This window comes from Manacus candei, unplaced genomic scaffold (genome assembly GCF_025592945.1).
Source record: "Manacus candei isolate 608988 ecotype Guabito, Panama unplaced genomic scaffold, ASM2559294v1 h1tg000045l, whole genome shotgun sequence".
NCBI classification, from domain to species: Eukaryota; Metazoa; Chordata; class Aves; order Passeriformes; family Pipridae; genus Manacus; species Manacus candei.
The window spans coordinates 2,786,618-2,804,208 of NW_026138093.1; the positions used below are offsets into that span (position 1 = coordinate 2,786,618).

A 17,591-nucleotide genomic window follows, 5' to 3' on the forward strand; every position below is an offset into this window, starting at 1 on the left:
AGCATCCCGAAAGCGAGAATCAGAGGAGAAGGGAGCCTTGGGACCCCCAACACTCCCAGCATCCCAGACAGGAGAGACTCTCTGAACCCTAGAGGGGGGAAACCAGAGAAGGGGAACTCTTAGGAGAATTTTTTTGGGCTAATCTTCATATTTTAGAGTATTTTTTAACTGAATCTCAACTTTTTGCGGTTTGGGGGGGCAGGAGTCTTCTCACTATTTCTTATAGGCTTTTGCCTGAATGTCGATGATTTGGGTTTTTCTGGGATGAGTCTTGGTGTTTTGGAGGTTTTTATGGACACAGGATGCCCGGTGAGTTCTAGAGATGGACTTGGGCAGGAGGAACCCCCAAGCCAACATGCTCAGCCCTTGTTTTCCCCCCATCAGGATTTGTCCTTCCCAAAGCTTGGTCGGATGGAGGAGGAGGCTGGGAGGAAGAGGAAGATGCCTTGGGCCCCCCAGGCAGGTGAGGAGGAAGTCAGTGTCCCTTTGGGCGGGTGTTGTGCTGGCTCTGTCAGCCCAGCATGGCCCCGGCTGCAGGACAACCCCGCTGGCGCCGCCGTCCTGCCGGGGCCGGAGTTGGGGGGATGTCCTTGGCCTTCCCTGTGGGCCGGAGGCAAATCCCCTGCCTGTCCTTCTTGCTTCCTGCCCCAGGCCCCGAGCTGAGGAGGGAGAGCGCGGAGGACAAATCCCCCCGTGAGAGCCTGGTGGGAGAGGCCGTTTTGAAGGGCTCCCCGGCGCAGGAAGGCAGCGGGGAGGAAAAGGGCCGGAGATCCCCCCGCAGGAGGGGCTCCAAAGCCAGCCCAGGGTGCTCTGAGGAGGAAAGAGCCAGCCTGTGCTGGGAAGGCGGCCGGAGCTTGAACCAGAGCTCTGACCTGGTGGTCCCTGATCAGCCTCCCAGCAGGGAAAAGCCCTTGAGGTGCTTGGAATGTGGGAAGAGTTTCAGGAACAACAGCCACCTGATGGAACACCAGTACATCCACACTGGGGAACGTCCCTACACGTGTGGGGAATGTGGGAAGAGCTTCAGGCAGAGGTCCAACCTCCGCACCCACCAGCGCATCCACACTGGGGAACGGCCCTACACGTGTGGAGAATGTTGGAAGAGCTTCAGGTACAACTCCAGCCTCCTCTACCACCAACGCATCCACAGCGGGGAACAGCCCTACACATGTGGGGAATGTGGGAAGAGCTTCAGGTACAACTCCAGCCTCCTCAGCCACCAGCACAGCCACACTGCTGAACAGCCCTACACGTGTGGGGAATGTGGGAAGAACTTCAAGAGCATCTCCAGCCTGATCCAACACCAGCTCATCCACACTGGGGAACGTCCCTACCTCTGTGAGGAATGTGGGAAGAGCTTTAGGAACAGCTCCAACCTCATCACCCACCAGCGCATCCACACTGGGGAACGGCCCTACACGTGTGGGGAATGTGGGAAGAGGTTTCAGTGCAGCTCACATCTCCTCCAGCACCAGCGGACGCACACGGATGAGAGGCCCTTCCGCTGCACCAACTGCGGGAAGGGCTTCAAGCGGAACTGCACCCTCGTCAGGCACCAGCGCATCCACACCGGGGAGAAACCCTACAAGTGTGGGGAGTGTGGGAAGAGTTTCACCAACAGGTCTGGCTTGACCAGACACCAACGGACCCACCAGTAAGGGAAGCCCTACCAGTGCCTCGAGTGCAGGAAGAATTTTGGCTGCTGCTTCCAACGTGAATGAAGCCCCTGATGGTGAGGCAACCTCTGAGTCCAGTGACTGTCAGTCTGTCCCTTTTGACGAGAAAGGGCCAGTCCCCTTTCCCAGGGGCAGCTTCTTCCAACAGAACCCTTCTTGGGGGGAGTGTGGAGATTCCTGCCTTGACTGGGGACCCCCCAAGGTCACCGCTGGAGGTTGAGAGCAGAGATCTCCCCCCGAGCATTGGTCTGAGGGAGTTCCATCCATCTCTAATTAGGAATTATTGCTTTTGTGCCACCTTGAGTAGAATTGCTTTAGTGTCAACCACTGTCATATGTAAAGCAATAGTCCTTCACTACTGGTAGTTTTAGTGTTTCTATTGTGCAGTAAATAATCCTGATGAAGATCTTTTGTCTGGTCATTTGTAACCCTAAATAACTCATTTGTATCAATAGATTTGATTTGCCATCATTAAAAGCTGGGTGACCTAAGTGTTTCAGTCACACCTCTGTAATTCCTCTAAATTAAACTGTTGGCATAATCCAAGGCTGAGATTGGATCCAGCAGCCCCCAGCACCCCACAGTAAGTTGGAAGCTCAAGGTTCACCCCCCCCCTTTCACAGCCCCCTGTGCCCAAAGACCCCCATGGGACTGCCAGACCTACCAGACTATCCTCTCTTTTCCACCCTTCTCCCTGTTCCTCCCACTTTCCCATTGTCCCCTCAATCTCCAGTTTCCCTCCAAAACAGTTTTGGGCTCCCAACCCCCACTTTTTGCCCCCTCTCCTATGGCTGCTGAAGGAGAAAATGAGGCTGCACACACAGAGTTCCATTTCAGGACTTGTCCGCCCATCTTTCCAGCGTCCCCCTTTCATTGGGGTTCCTTTGGAAACAGCGCCTGGGCTTTGTCTTTTAGTCCACCGGAATTCCCAGCATGGCCCCAAAGCAGTGCCCTGATCCCACACATTCCCCTCCCCTCATGTGCTGGCTGTGTTCAGCCACCAGACAAAAACACAGGCTGCCATGCAGAGCGTTCCAAGTGGTTTCCACTTTGGCAAACAGCACTCTCTGGATGGAAAACACCAGTCAGGGCCAAAACACTCCTTTTGGATCCTGATTAACTGAATGCAGCTGCTGCTGCCTTAACTTGTTCCCACAAAAATTCTCAGGGTTCCTTTACTTCCAGGAGGCCCCACATGTCCCAATGGCCCCTGGATTCCATGAGCTTCCACAGTCTCCAAAGGTTCCTTTAGTTCCATGAGGCCCTGCAGTCCCCAAATGCCCTTTGGATTCTCGGAGATTTCCCATTGTCCCAGTGTCCCTTGTGCTTCAGAAAGAGCTGCAGTGGGACAGTGGCCCCTTGGTTCCGTGAGCTCTGCAGTGTTCCAGGAATCCTTGGGTTCCAGGAGAGCCTGCAGTTTCACAAGGAGCACTTGAATGCAGGAGGTTCTGCAGGGTCCCAATGGCCCCTGGATTCTGGGAGGTTCAGAAATATCTCTGGGCTCCCTTGGTTCCAGGAGGACACACATGTCAGCAGGAACCCTTGATTCCAGGAGGTTGGACAGTGTCCCAGAATTCCTTTGATTTCATGAGGCCCTGGACTGTCCCAATGGACTCCTGATTCCATCATCCCCCTCAGTGTCCCAATGGTCCCTTGGTTCCAGGAGTTTCTGCAGCGTCCCAGGGTTCCTTTTGTTCCGTGGGAACCTGCAGTGTCACAATGGGCCCTGAATTCCAGGAGTTTTCCCAGGATGACACTGCTGCCTTTATTCCATAAGATTCCACAGTGTCCCAGGGCTCCTTTGGCTCCAGAAGGCCCTGCACGGTCACAATGGTCCTTGGTTCCATGAGGTTCCACCATGTCCTTGCTGGAACATGCTCTGGGATCTGGACAGGCTGGATCAATAAGGCCAAGTGTCAGGGTCTGCCCTTTGGTCCCAACAACCCCCTGGAACGCTCCAGGCTGGGGGCAGAGGGGCTGGAGAGCTGCTCAGCAGGAAGGGACTTGGGGGTGCTGCTTGACAGGGGCTGGATATGAGGCAGAGTGTGCCCAGGGGGGCAAGAAGGCCAAGGGCATCGTGGCCTTTGTGGAGAAGAGTGTGGCCAGCAGGAGCAGAGAACTGATTGCCCCTCTGTGCTGGGCACTGGGGAGGCCCCAGCTGGAGTGCTGTGTCCAGTTCTGGCCCCTCAGTGCCAAAAGGCCCTTGAGGGGCTGGAGCGTGTCCAGAGAAGGGAACGGAGCTGGGGAAGGCTCTGGAAAACATGTCTGCTGAGGGACGGCTGAGGGAACTGGGCTGGTTGAGTCTGGAGAAGGGGAGGCTCAGGGGGGACCTCATTGCTCTCTACAATGGGATGGGGGTCGGTCTCTTCCGCAAAGCCTTTAGTGACAGGAAGAGAGGAAATGGCCATCAGTTGCATCAGGTGAGGCTCAGATTAGATGTTACAAACAAACTTTTCCCACTGCGAGAGTGTTCAGGCATTGGAACAAGTAGCCCAGGGAGGTGGTGCAGTCTCTGGAAGTGTTCAGGTGTGTGGTGGGTTGACTTTGGCTGGACACCAGGTGCCCTCCCAGTCGCTCTATCACTCCCTTTCCCAGCAGGACATGGGAGAGAGTAAGGTGGGAAAAACAAAATAGTGGGTTGGGATAAGGCAGTTTTATTAAAGCAAAAAGCAAAACGAAGCATGTGCACACAGAAGCAGGAGGTAGCAGGGTTTGTTCTCTGCTTCCCATGAGCAGCCATGGTCGGCCACTCCCCAGGAGCAGGGCTTGGGTCCGCGGGACGGTTCCTCAGCAGGCAGCCATCAGACAATGAATGCCCCCCTCCTGCTCCGGGCCTCAGCTTTTAGAGCTGAGCTGACCTCCCATGGGCTGCAATGTCCCTTGGGTCAGTTGGGCTCAGCTGGCCTACTTGGGTCCCCTGCCAGACTCTTGCCCTCAGCTAAGGAAGGAATGTCCCAGTGTTGGTGCTGTGCTCAGCAGTGGCCAAAACACTGGGGTGTTCTCAACACCCTTCCAGCTGCCAATGCCAAGCCCAGCCCTGGGAGGGCTGCTGTGGGGAACTGAACTGCAGCTCAACCAGACCCAACCCAAATATCTATGACACATTCTACAGAATACATCCTCAGGTGTTGAATATATATATATATATATACAGATATATAACTTTCAATTCAGTGCTTGCCTTTCTAGCCTGGCCTAGAGACTGTATAAATTGGGAATTGTACTCACTGTCTGCTTAAATACCAAATAAAGAACTCTGCATTGGCTTGTTTGCCTGACATCTTTCCTCTCTGACTTCTCTGCAGCTACAGGGTCGGTGCCTCTGTGCAGAGCTGGGCCAGAAAAGAGTCCCAGCAGAGCAGCACTGCCAGGGAGCAGCAGCCCTTCTCCTGCCTGGCCTCCTCTCCCTTCCCTTCCACACTGTCCTGCAGAGCCCTGTGTTGTTGGAGGCCTCAGTGCTCTGGCAGTCGGTGCCAGTCCTGCTGCAGGACTGTCCAGGGACTGCAGGCAGGGACAGCCACGGGCACTGCTGGCACAGAGCTGACCTCTGCAGCAGCACTGCCATCCTGCAGGGGCATCTCCTCAGGCCAGGGCCTCAAAGCTTCCATCTGCTTTCCACTTTGCTCTCCAGGATGTGCCCAACACAACGCCCTGCAGAGGAAAACAGCAGTGACCAGCACAAGGGGGGGAGTGCTCAGGGTGGGGGCACCCAGCAGTGCCCTGGCACAGCCAGCGCCGCTCCCAGTACTGGCCTCTCACCCCAGGCCATTGGGCTTGTTCTTCCCTCCAAGGAGGGACAGCAAATGACCAGCTCAGGAGTCCATGTTTGCACTGCATGGACAAGACATGCCCCTGTGTCACAGCTTGGGGCTGGGGGGTGGAAGGCTTAGACAAAGTTGATGGCAGAAGCCGTCTTGTTGAGCTACGAGGGGCAGAAAGGACCCCCTTGCTTTCTAAATTCCTTCTCAGAGAGGAGCCTGGGGGGGGCTGGATCCAATCTCAGGCTCCAATTTTGGTTTAAACCAAAGAAATTCTATAGGTGTGATTCAATCATTTTGTCCTGCAGGTTTTACTGATGGCAAATCAGAAATATATCTATAAAATTAATTATTTATTATGACAAATGAATAGACAATTGATCAGACAAGTGAACAGAAAAAAGACTTTAAAGAGAATTATTTACTGGACAGTATAAAAGCCAAAAACCCCTAGCAGTATAGTGTAAGATAGGGCAGTGCAGTCTATCAAAGTCATTCTATTAAAGCAATTGGATCAAAGCCAGCAAAAAGAAACAATCCTGAAACAGAGATTGAGGTAACTCATCACACAATGACAGGGGTTAATTCTTTGTCTTCCACCCAACCCCTGGGCAGTGACCATGAAGAGCTGTCCCTGCTTCATGGCAGAAACTCCACACACTTCAAGGAAGTCTGTAGAAGAATCTGACACGTGAAAGTTGGACGGGGTTTTTATAGGTATCATGGGTTTGACTGCCAGACATATTTGCAGGCCAGGAAGCAGCTTATCTGTCAAATCCTGCTTCAGAAAGCAGGATGTGTGTTTGAAGTTTTTTGAAGCATTTTGGGTTTAGCATAATTCAACATTAAAAACAGCACCTTGGCACCAGCAGTAACTCATCACAGAGAGTGTGCATTGTTTGCAATCTCTGACCATTTTTTAGGTATTACCAAAGCAGAGCATCCTGCCAGAAACAGCCCCTTTATTCCATCAGGTTTCAAAAACTCTCAGGGTTCCTTTGGTTCCATGGGGCCCTGCAGTGTCACAATGGCCCCTTGATTCCAGGATGTTCCAAAACATCCCAGGGTTCCCTTGGCTCCAAGAGGCTCCCCAGTGTCCCCCCGGCCCCTGGATTCCAGCAGGCCCTGCAGTGTCCCAATGGCCACTGGGTTCCAGGAGCCACAGCGGCTGCCGCCGGCGTCTGTGCCCGGAGCCGCCGCTCCCACGGGGCTGCCGCACTCACCGCCGGGGTTGCCGCTCGCGCAGCCGCCGCTCTGCCCCGGCTGCACCGGGACCCGGCACCGCCTCGGGCCTGCGCTGCCGCCTCAGCGGCCACAGGGACACAGCCATGGGGGACCTTTGCTCTGACACTGATGGGGCCTGGCTTTGTTCTGCTTGGGGCTGGGCTTTGGGAAAACTGCTGTTCATTTTCATGCTCCACTGGGACACCTCCTGAATTCCAAAGGTTTCCTAATCCAGGGGAGGGGTTTCTATGGCATCGGAGGTGCCGCCCCTCGGGACACATTGTCAATGAACCATCCAGCTGACTGGGATGGGTGTAAGAGCTGGGGAACACAGGATAATCAGTCATCCCATGAAAACCTTGGAACATTCCCTGACTGAATCGTAACCCAAATGGAACAGTTTGGATCCAATTCCCAAATATTTGGGAAACTCCAGTCATTCCTGACACCAGGATGGAAATTCAGCAGATCACTAAAGCCAGTCCCCTTGGGAGCCCACAACCAGAGGGGCTGAGGGAGGCCCTGGCAGCTCCCCAGCACCTCCCTCTCAGTGGGACACCTCTGGCAGCCTCTCCCAGCTCGGGAACCCTCCAGTTTGCAACACTCCAAAGACCCTCGCTGATGCCCAGGACAATTCTGATCCCCCTCAACAAACACTCCTCCAGCTGTGACCCTTGTCTGGTGGGAAACACAAAGGGATTTGTGGGAGTGTTTCCCTGACAACAAGGAGAATTTGGGAGAGGGACCTTTCCACACCCAGCTCTTGATGTGTCCACACATCTCTGCCTGGGCGTGGGTGTGAATTGACTGTGGTGGTTCACGAAGCCTAGACATGATGATGATGAATGTTGTTATTGTGAATCTGTAATTCAGTCACTGTTAAAATTGTAGCAAATCCTATTGAACCAGTTGATAATTGTTCAACTGGTCAATGATTAAGTGCTACTAATCTCTTTTGCCCCTTATCTTTGGATCCAAATCCTTTGTGCCCTGACCCTCTTGCATTCCCAAGGCTCTGTGTAAATCATTTTCTTTCATCCAAAAATATATATTTTTCGTGACTTCCACTTTAAAATCTTCCTCCTTAGCTAAACTACAAAACAATTCTAATTTGTTGTTGACGTCTTGAAGACAATTAAAGAAAGAAAAATAATTTGTTTTTCAGTGTTTTAATGGGTCCCACAGTGTGTTTGGAGCTGCATCAGCTGTCAGTCCAAGATAGGCCATGTCAGAAGTGGTGAGGTTGGGGGGTGAGGAGCAAGGTTGATCATCCAGGGTCAGTGTGGATCTCCTGAGGAGACACTCAGCATCAAGATCACTTGGAGAACACCTCTATCACCACTTCTCTGAACTAAAAAATAGCCATCCTTTAATTAAAAAAAAAAAAAAAATACAAATTTTGAAGACTTGTTTTGAAATTGCCTTGAAGACAATTAAAGGAAGACAAAGAGATCCTGAGAGATTTCTGGAATTTAATGAGCCCCACGGTGTGTTTGCAGCCCAGCCCATGATCCTGAGGGACTGAGAGAAGATTGAAGCAGCTGCTGAAGAAGTCAGAAGCCAAAGTGCAAGTGCCTTGAAGCATTGCTGGGCCCCACTGAGGGCAGGCACTGCCAAAGCCTCCCCAGGGACTCCTTGGAGCAGCTCCTTGGAGGCCAGGAGTGCAGGCAGACAAAGGCTCTGGGCAGGCCCCTGCAATGCTGAGCAAAGCCTGCCTTGGTTTTGTGGAGTACAAAGGCCAAGGCCTGAGCCCCAGGCCCTGGCCCAGCAGATCCTGTCCCTCCCGGCTGGCTCAGGGCTGTTTGGGGGGCACTGGGATGGGAGGGGGAGGAACAACAAAGGCCCAAAACTGGGCAACCCCTGCCAGGCTCCTGAGGGAGGGGCGAGGCAGAACCCAAGTGCAGAACCTGCCAGGCAAGTGTCTTGTGGTGGCCTGAGTGGCAGAGGCAGCTGCCAGAGGCAAGGGGACAAAGGCCTGGGTGCCTTTGGGCCTTGCAGCCCTGCCAGAGCCCTTGGCCATCTCTCCTGCAGGCTGTCCTGCCCTGGCCCTGCTGCTGCTCTGACCTTGCAGGCTGCACACACCCCTCCTGCTTTCCCACCCCCTCCCAGCAGCATTTCTAGACCCTCCCTGATGTCTCTGCACCAGCTCTGGCTGTTGCCATGTGCACTTGGCCTTCTGAACTTGGATCCTGAGCCCCTGTGCCACAGGACATCCCTGCCAGAGCCCAGGCCCTTCTCCTGGGGGTCACTGCAGAGCTGAGCAGATCCAGGTCACCTCCCATTCCTCTGCCAACCCCCTGGGCCTGCTCTGGGCCCTGCAGGTCCTTGCCCTGCTCCCAAGGGCTGTGGGGGTGCTTAATGGTCAGGGCTTGGGGTTTAGAGCTCAGGGTGGGATTAGGCAAAACTTTGGGAGGTTTGTTGTTCTGCTGGCAGTTCATGATTAGGGGAAGTGGGTTTTGGGGCTGGGTCAGGATTAAAACTTGGCTTTTCATACTGGTACTACAGGTTTGGGAATGGGGTGGGCACTGGAGTACAAATAAGAATCTGGAGTTCTGGGATTGCACTTTTTCTGCCTTGGAATTAGAGCAGTGGATTCCTTTCCATGGGAGGGGCAGCATTTTTATGTAGTGTTGGGGCTTCAGGTTACAAAGATAGTAAAGGCCTACCAAGAGTGTTTGCACAGTCAGTGTTTCAGCACCCTCAGCATTACCTGAACCTGGTTTTATCTCATCAAAATCCTTCCTCTCTGTTGGTCAAGCCCCTCTTTCCTTCCTCAAGTTTCCTTCTCTTTTGTCCCAGTTCCTCCCAACCTCCTCAGACTTTCATCAGGATGGGCTCAGCTTTGTGATAACACGGTGCAACCTCCTGGAATCAAGGAGCCACTGTGAAACTGCAGAACCTCATGGAATTATGGGGCCATTGTGACCCTGGGGAAACCCATGGAATCAAGAGGCCACTGGGATGCTCCAGGGCCCCATGGAGCCAAAGGAACCCAGGTACCGTGGGCAACCTCCTGAAATAAAGGGGCCATTGTGACACTGCAGAAACCCATGGAATCAGGAGGCCATTGTGGCACTGCAGGGCCTCTTGGAAACAAAGAAACCCTGGGCCACAGTGGAATTTCATGGAATCAAGAGACCATTATGACACTGGGGAACCTCATGGAAGAAAAGGAATCCAGGGACACTGTGAGACTTCATGGAATCAAGGGGCAGTTGTGACACTACAGGGCCTTATGGATCCAAAAGAACAGAGGGAAACTGTGGAATCTCATGGAACCAAGGGACATGCGGGGCCTCATGGAAAAAAAGGAACCTTGAGACATTTTGGAAGCTCATGGGAAAAAACGTTCATTGTGGCACTGCAGGGCCCCGTGGAAACAAAGCAACAGAGGAGCACTGAAATGTGGTGGAACCATGGGACCATTTTGACATGTGGGGCCTCATGGAAGAAAAGGAACCCTGAGACATTTTGGAACCTCATGGAGCCAAAGGGCCATTGTGACCCTGAGGAACCTCATGGACTCAAGGGGCCACTGTGACACTGCAGGGCCTCATGGAACCAAAGGAACCCTGAGACGTCTCAGAGCCTTTGGCTGTGCTGGACAAGCTGGGAGGCAGAGCCAGCTGATGGTGCTCCCTGCCACTGACCACCTCCCACAGACGCTCCTGTGTGGCCATGGAGGGGGCTCAGAGGGGCCCTGCCTTGTTCCAGAGCTGGGACATGGCTTTGGGAGCTGCCTTTGACTGACCTGTGGAAGTTCACTGAGGGCAAGAGAAGTCACTTGCAAGAGTTTTCCCTCTACCTGTTGCATCCCCTGGAGTTGCAGAGCTCTGTTTGCCCCTTCACAGCAAGATTTAGTACTTGATCTCTGGTAACTCCACCCTGGGCAGGATTCTGCTCCAGGGCTCCATTCCCTGCTGACTGGATGGGACGGGCTGTCCCTGCAGATCCTCTCTGCTCTCCTGAACTTCCTGAGTTCCTACAGACAAGTCCTCACCTGCCATCAGAGCCCTCACAAGCTGCAGAGCCCCAGGCAGGTGACTTGGAGATCATTTGTCACCTCCATTGGCCATTGGCCACCAACACACAACATGTGAACCAGCCCTCAGTCCGTGCAGTCCCAGTGGGTCCCTGACCTCACTGCACTGTCTCCATGGAGAAACAAGCAAAGCAACAAGACTTTGGAGAGTCTATTCCTTGGACTTCTTCTCGATACCAGTGTTGAGAAAAGACCTCAGCCTTGAGGAAGTGCCTGGAGGGGAACCCCTTTGCTGCTGGAACTGCTGTTGTGGACCCCAGCCCTGTCCCAGCAGTGCCCAGGGCCTGTCCCTGCCTGTGCTCACAGGCCTGACCCACAGCAGGACAGTGACTGAGCTGCCAGAGCACTCAGGCCTTGGGCACGGACAGGAAAGGAGAGGGTGGGAGTGCAAAGAGAGCAGCTCTGAACAGACCCAGTGCTGGTGCTCCCTGGCAGTGCTGGGACTCTTTTCCCCTCCACATCTGCAAACATGGAAATGCCCTCCAGCTTCAGGGGAGGTCTTGGAGAAAGAATCTGGAAAAAAGAATTCAAGTCCTTTCTTACACTCAGAGATTGTGATTCCTCATGTACAAACTAACACAGGGAGAATGTTTGACAAATACCTTGTTGCACAAACTTTTATTTTGTTTAAATGCACACAGAGCATGATTCCTGATTAGTACATTTTGTGGGTCAGAAAAAAGAGGTAGAGAGTGAATTATATGGGATGAAGAATAAAATTTCAGTGGTAATGACATGAAGAGATGAACAAAAAAGGAAGCCCCCCCCCCCCCAAACAATATCAAAAGCTTTAGAAGGCAGGCTGGACGCAAAATGAGTTACGCCATGAGTGTTCTGCAGAAGAATAGAGGCAGTTTATTTCTTCTCAAAAAACATCCAGTTATCATTTTCCCCAGGGCATCCTTGAGCTCCTGGTTCCTCAGGCTGTAAATGAGGGGGTTCAGTGCTGGAGGCATCACTGAGTACAGAACTGACACCACCAGATCCAGGGATGGGGAGGAGATGGAGGGGGGCTTCAGGTAGGCTAACGTGACTGTGCTGACAAACAGAGAGACCACAGCCAGGTGAGGGAGGCACGTGGAAAAGGCTTTGTGCCGTCCCTGCTCAGAGGGGATCCTCAACACAGCCCTGAAGATCTGCACATAGGAGAACACAATGAAAATGAAACACCCAAATATTAAACAGGCACTAACCACAGTGAGCCCAATTTCCCTGAGGTAGCCTGAGTGTGAGCAGGAGAGCTTGAGGATGGCAGGGATTTCACAGAAGAACTGGCCCAGGGCATTGCCCTGGCACAGGGGCAGGGAAAATGTATTGGCTGTGTGCAGTAGAGCATTGAGAAATGCAGTGGCCCAGGCAGCTGCTGCCATGTGAGCACAAGCTCTGCTGCCCAGGAGGGTCCCGTAGTGCAGGGGTTTGCAGATGGCAACGTAGCGGTCGTAGCACATGATGGTGAGGAGGGAATACTCTGCTCCAAATAAGAATATGAGGAGAAAAACCTGTGCAGCACATCCCATGTAGGAGATGGTTGTGGTGTCCCAGAGGGAATTGTGCATGGCTTTGGGGACAGTGGTGCAGATGCAGCCCAGGTCTGTGAGGGAGAGGTTGAGCAGGAAGAAGCCCATGGGGGTGTGCAGGTGGTGGTCACAGGCTACGGCGCTGAGGATGAGGCCGTTGGGCAGGAGGGCAGCCAGGGAGATGGCCAGGAAGAGCCAGAAGTGCAGGAGCTGCAGCTCCCGCCTGTCTGCGAATGCCAGGAGGAGGAACTGGGGCATGGAGCTGCTGTTGGACATCTGTTGTTTCTTAGCATAGGGCCTGTTCAGGAAAGGAGAAGACAGTTCAGACAGACCTCTATGAAAAAGCCACTCCATTTCTAAAAGAAATCAATGTGTCAAATGTCACCAAATGCACTGCCAAGGAGTCAGGTTTGCTCTGCTGCAGTGGGACATGGATCCTTTTTGATAGAGCTCTCACACACACAAGGAATGTCAGATGTAACACATCTTGAATACAAAAGTTCCATCTCTACACCCATGACTCAGAAGAGCTGGGGCTGCAGAGCAGAATTCAGTCGGAGCTAAGAATAATTGTACCTATGTTTTCTATTTTTACTGTCACATCTGGGGAAGGTTCTTTTCCACTGCAGGAATCCTCATTTCTATGGCCCAGCACACAGTGCCCAGCAGAGCTGCAGGGAAGGGCCCCCAGAGCTGCCTGAACACCCCCTCCCCCAGGCCTTGGGGGCACTTGCCCCCCACTCCCTGCCCAGAGCTCTGATGCCTGGAGCTGTCCCTGCCAGCAGCTGCTTCCCTGGGCCCAGGGCTGGACCCTGCCAGTGCTGCCAGAGCCCATCCCAGCCCTGGGGGCTCAGCTCTGCCCTGCAGAGCCCTCCCAGCAGCACAGGACACTACCCAGGGGCATCTCTGGTTGGGCAGGTTCTGATGGCAATGTCAGGGCAACCCTGAGGAGGCTGGAAAAGTGACACTGCTACTGTCTATAAGACAATTTTGATGTCTGATACTCTCATCTTCAATCCCCTCTAACAGAGTTGAAGTTTCAGTGTCTCCTCCTGTGCTCACAGATTCATTTCCCTGTTGCAGTCAGCACCCAGACAACCCAGAGTATAACACTGAATGAACTGGTTCATTCTCTTGAAGGTATCCCCTGTCTGTCTGTGCCTCTTGCAAATACCTTCTGGGAAACGTCCTGCTTTGATCTGGAGCTGTGACCAGCCCCCATCCCTGCAGCCCACTTTGGAGATCAGAAGGACTCTGCCCTGCTCTGCCCTCCCAGGAGTTGTTCCTTCCCCACAGCCCTTCTCCCCCAGCCCCGTGGCAGCTCCTTGGCTGGGCTGAGAGCTGACCCTGGCAGGCAGCAGAGTCCCTGCCCCAGCACACAGAGCCCTGGGGGCAGGACCCTGCTCTGCCCCACAGCCCTGGGCACCCCTGGCTGCACCCCCACCTTCCCACCCCACAGCCAGCCCTGGCACAGGGAACCTTCTGGCCCTGGGCCTCTGATGGGGCAGCAGCAAGTCCTGCTCTGCAGCAGCTTCTCCTGCTGCACCCCAGCAAATCCAGCAGAGCCATCCTGACAGCTCCTGCCACTGCTGCCATTTGGCAGCTGGGAGAGGCACTTGCAGGAACTCCCCTGCACTGCTCTGCAGCCACAGCCTGAGCGTGGCAAAGGGCTGGCAAGGTTCCTGCCCTGAGCAGCTCTGCCCTGTCCTCCCACCCCAGGATCCCTTGAACCTCCTGCTCCCTTCTCCTCTCTGCCCTTGCTGCCTGCAGCTCCTGCCCTGCTCTGCCATATGGCCACTTCCCCTGCACTGCAGCAACTGGGAGAGTGCTGCTGAAAGATCCTGGAAGCTGTGGGATGTGGCAGCTTTAGGAGATGCCTCCAGGAAGGCAAGTTGAACTTTCCTACAGCCAGAGAATTCTTCCTTCAAATGCTGGGAAGGTTTCTTGCCTAGTTAGAGCTCAGTCACCTCCCAGCCCAGGCTGCCTCTCATCTCTCTGCCTTCTCTCCTGTGCCCTGGGTGCTGCAGGCAGTGCCCTCAGCCCTGCTGGGCTGTGCAGAGGAGCTGCTCACCAGCAGAGCTGTCTCTTTGAAGCTCTTCTTGCTTGCCAGGAGCTCCCTGTGTGCCAGGAGCCTGGCCCAGCTCAGCAGCACAGCAACAGCTCCATGTCTTTAATGACCCCCAGAGGGGGTTTGTGTTGTTTACGTGAAACTCAGTCCCTGAGAGTAAGTTCAAACAACTTTTCAAGAACTCAAAATGAGTTTGAAATACTGAAGTTTCTTGTACTGTTACTGGGTCTCAATGTGGGACACAACTGTGAAAGTGTCCCCAGATTCAAGTTGGAACAGAAAATTGCAGTGATGACAAGAATGGACAAGCAAGGGAAAGGGGGCTCTGATGCTGAGGAAACCTGGATGTATTTCATTAATCCAACGGGCCAAGGCCTGACCCCCAGCCCCTGGGAAGGCAGATGCTGTCCCTGCCTCATTCCTCAGGGCTCTTCCTGGGGCACTGGGATGTGGGATGTGCAATGCCAAGGGCAGGACCATGGGGTGGCACCTGCCAGGCTGCTGAGCAGGGACAAGGAGGCCATGAGGCCCCAGGGCTGCAAGGGACACTCCCCTCCTCCTGGCATCAGGGGCACAGACAGCAGCCATGGCCAAAGGCCTGCAGAAGTTGGCTCTGTCAGGGCCTTTCAGCTTCTCCCCATGCCTGTCTCCTCTCCAGCCCAGGCTGTCCTACGGTGTCCATGCCCTGCCCCTTTCCCTGCAGGCTGTCGTCATCCCCCCGGCTGCCCCACCTGGCTGGCACTTTCCTGCACTGACATCTCTGCGTCCTCCCTGGCTCTTCCTGCACACACAAAGCCTTGGGCTCATCCAGACTCCTTCTGGGTGATGTGTTCCAGCACAGCGTTTCCCATGGAATGAAATTCCTCTTTCCTCATGTCCACTCGGGACATCCCCAGCTGCACTTGGCATTAATTTTTTCTTTCTCATGCTCTTTCCTGCTCTGACAAAAGGATCCACCATCTCTAAATCCTCCCTTCAAGCCCTCTCAGGGCTGTCCTGTACTGTCCTCAGTCTCCACACCAGTGAGGCCACAGCTCCTTAGCCCCTCTCTAGTACTCATGTGCTTGAGACCTTTAAAGCCCATCTTGGGAGATCTCTGGGCACTCACTAATTTTTTTGCAGATGAAAATGTCCTGCTCATAGTCTAAGGAAATCCCAGGGATATTTTTACCAAGGCCTGTAGTGGCAGAACATCGAGCAGTGGCTTCAAACTGAAAGATAAGTGTTTTATATTGGATAATAGAAGGAAAGATTTAACAATAAGGGCGGTAAGAACTGAAGCAGGTTTCCAGAGAGGTGGAGGTCCCATCCCTGCATTTGTTCAAGGTCAGGGAATGTGAGCAACCTCAATTAGTAAAAGATGTCACTGTCCATGTCCAGGGACTTGGACAAGATGACCTTTTACCTCCCTTCCAACCCAAACCATTCTGGGATTCTTTGAGTCTCAAACTCCTTCTCCAAAGAATTATCATGTTGAGGACATGAATTGCCATGTTTTTAGAGAAACCCTTCTAAGCCCCAAAGGTAAAAAAAATAATTAAAAGAGAGTTCCAAAATATTTGTGTGAAGCCTTCACCAAGTAGGTCAATGGCAGAGCCTCCCAGCGTGACCTCACAGATGTGGATGGAGTTTCCATGCTCAGGGTCTGAAACTTATGATGGGCAACAAGAAAGCACATTTGGGGACTGAGGAAGACTTGTCATGGGATTTCTAGGAAAGAAACAAAGGAAAGGAAAGGATGGGATCACGGCAGTTTGAGGAGGAACAAGCATGAGAAAACAGAGGGAAAAGGGAATGAAAAAGCTGGTCCTGTTAAACAGGAGGCTGCTCAAGACACTTCCCAGGCCATGCCCTGACACTGATCCCCACAGCCTGTCCTTTTTTCTTAATAATTCCATTGCCAAGAAGTTTCTCTGTCCAGGGGTCTCTCTGCTCCTGGCACAGATTGTGGCCCAAGTTCCAGCCCTTGCAGTGGGAAACACTAACAGCAGACTCCTGAGTTCTTTGGGAGGCCCAGACTGGAGGGGGTGTGTGGGTTGGAAGCACAAAAGAGTGAAGAAAATGCAAAGCTCAAATCACTACAGGGCCCGTGGGGATCAGAACAGACACGGAAATCAGATGAAAGTCCTGTGGTGTGTGTTGACACATCACGGACGAGGAAAATGGAACAAGGTGAAAGCTGCATGGTCTCTTTGTTCTCCTTGATACCCAGAGATGTTTTGTACAAACCAAGTGCACCTCTTACCAAGAAATATTCTGTACAACGTGCCCACAAATTAAATGGAAATTGGACCACAGTCCCACCCACAGCACTTTCCACAGTCCTGGTTAATAAGGTATAAAATGTAGCCTGACTTTGTCCCTAAGTGGGGGATGAGAATTGGACACAACATGTGCAGGGACAGATGGAGGGGTTTGTCCCCCTGGCCCTGCCCAGAAGGGACACCTTTCAGGAAGGGTTGTGGCCTTGGCTGTGCTGAGGGTTGCCCCGGGCAATGCAGCTTGGGATTGCAGTGGCACTGTCAGGGCTCTGCAGAGCTCCTGGCAGTTCATGCCTTTGTCCCCAGCAATGCCAGAGAACTGCAGGGGTTGCAGTCAATCACTTGTGCTCTTTGGGACCCCAACTGTCTCTGCTGAATGGGAGCAGGCCGGGAGTTCCCAGACTGTTCCTGCATCCAGGGTTGGGCCTGCAGTGACGTTTGTGCAGCATTCAATTGGCGCAGTGGCAGGATGGCCATGGATCCATTCCTGCAGAAACACAGTAGTGCTCCATCCCAGGCAGGGATAGAATGGGCCCACAAATTTTGGAAGGATAAGAATCAGGGAGTTTTGGCCCTGTGGAATCCCATGGAACCAAAGGAACCATGGGAGATGGTGGAACCTCATGGAATAAAGGGGACATTGTGACCCTGCAGCACCTCATGGAACCAAAGGGAGTCTGGGATGTGGCAGGGCCTGATGGAAACAAAGGAACCTCCTGGGAACAAAGGGAACCAATGAGACACTGCGGAATCTCATGGAATCAAGGGTCCATTGTGACACTGTGGAACCTCCCAGAATCCAGGGACCATTCTGATTCTGCAAGGCCTTCTGGAGTCAAAGGGAACACTGTGACACTGGGGAACCTCATGGAATCAAGGGTCCATTGTGACACTGGGAAAATGATGGAATCAGTGGGCCATTGTCACACTGCAGGGCTTTATGGAGCCCAAGAACGCTGGGAAACAGTGCAACCTCATGGAATCAAGGAGCCATTGTAACACTGCGAAGCCTCAAGGAATAAGGGATCCAATCTTTGCCTCAGAT

General features: G+C 53.3%; 1 protein-coding gene and 1 pseudogene across 1 annotated transcript in view; one reads left to right on the plus strand and one right to left on the minus strand.

The window, feature by feature from the left end:
* The window catches only part of LOC127474809 (uncharacterized), a 1,721,191-nt pseudogene that overhangs the window by 1,269,844 nt on the left and 433,756 nt on the right, over window positions 1-17,591 (minus strand).
* The window catches only part of LOC127474829 (zinc finger protein 850-like), a 151,199-nt gene continuing 134,567 nt past the window's right edge, over window positions 960-17,591 (plus strand). Inside the window, 1 exon segment of the mRNA XM_051796132.1 lies at window positions 960-1,654. Within this exon segment, the coding sequence (XP_051652092.1) occupies window positions 960-1,654 (695 nt within the window).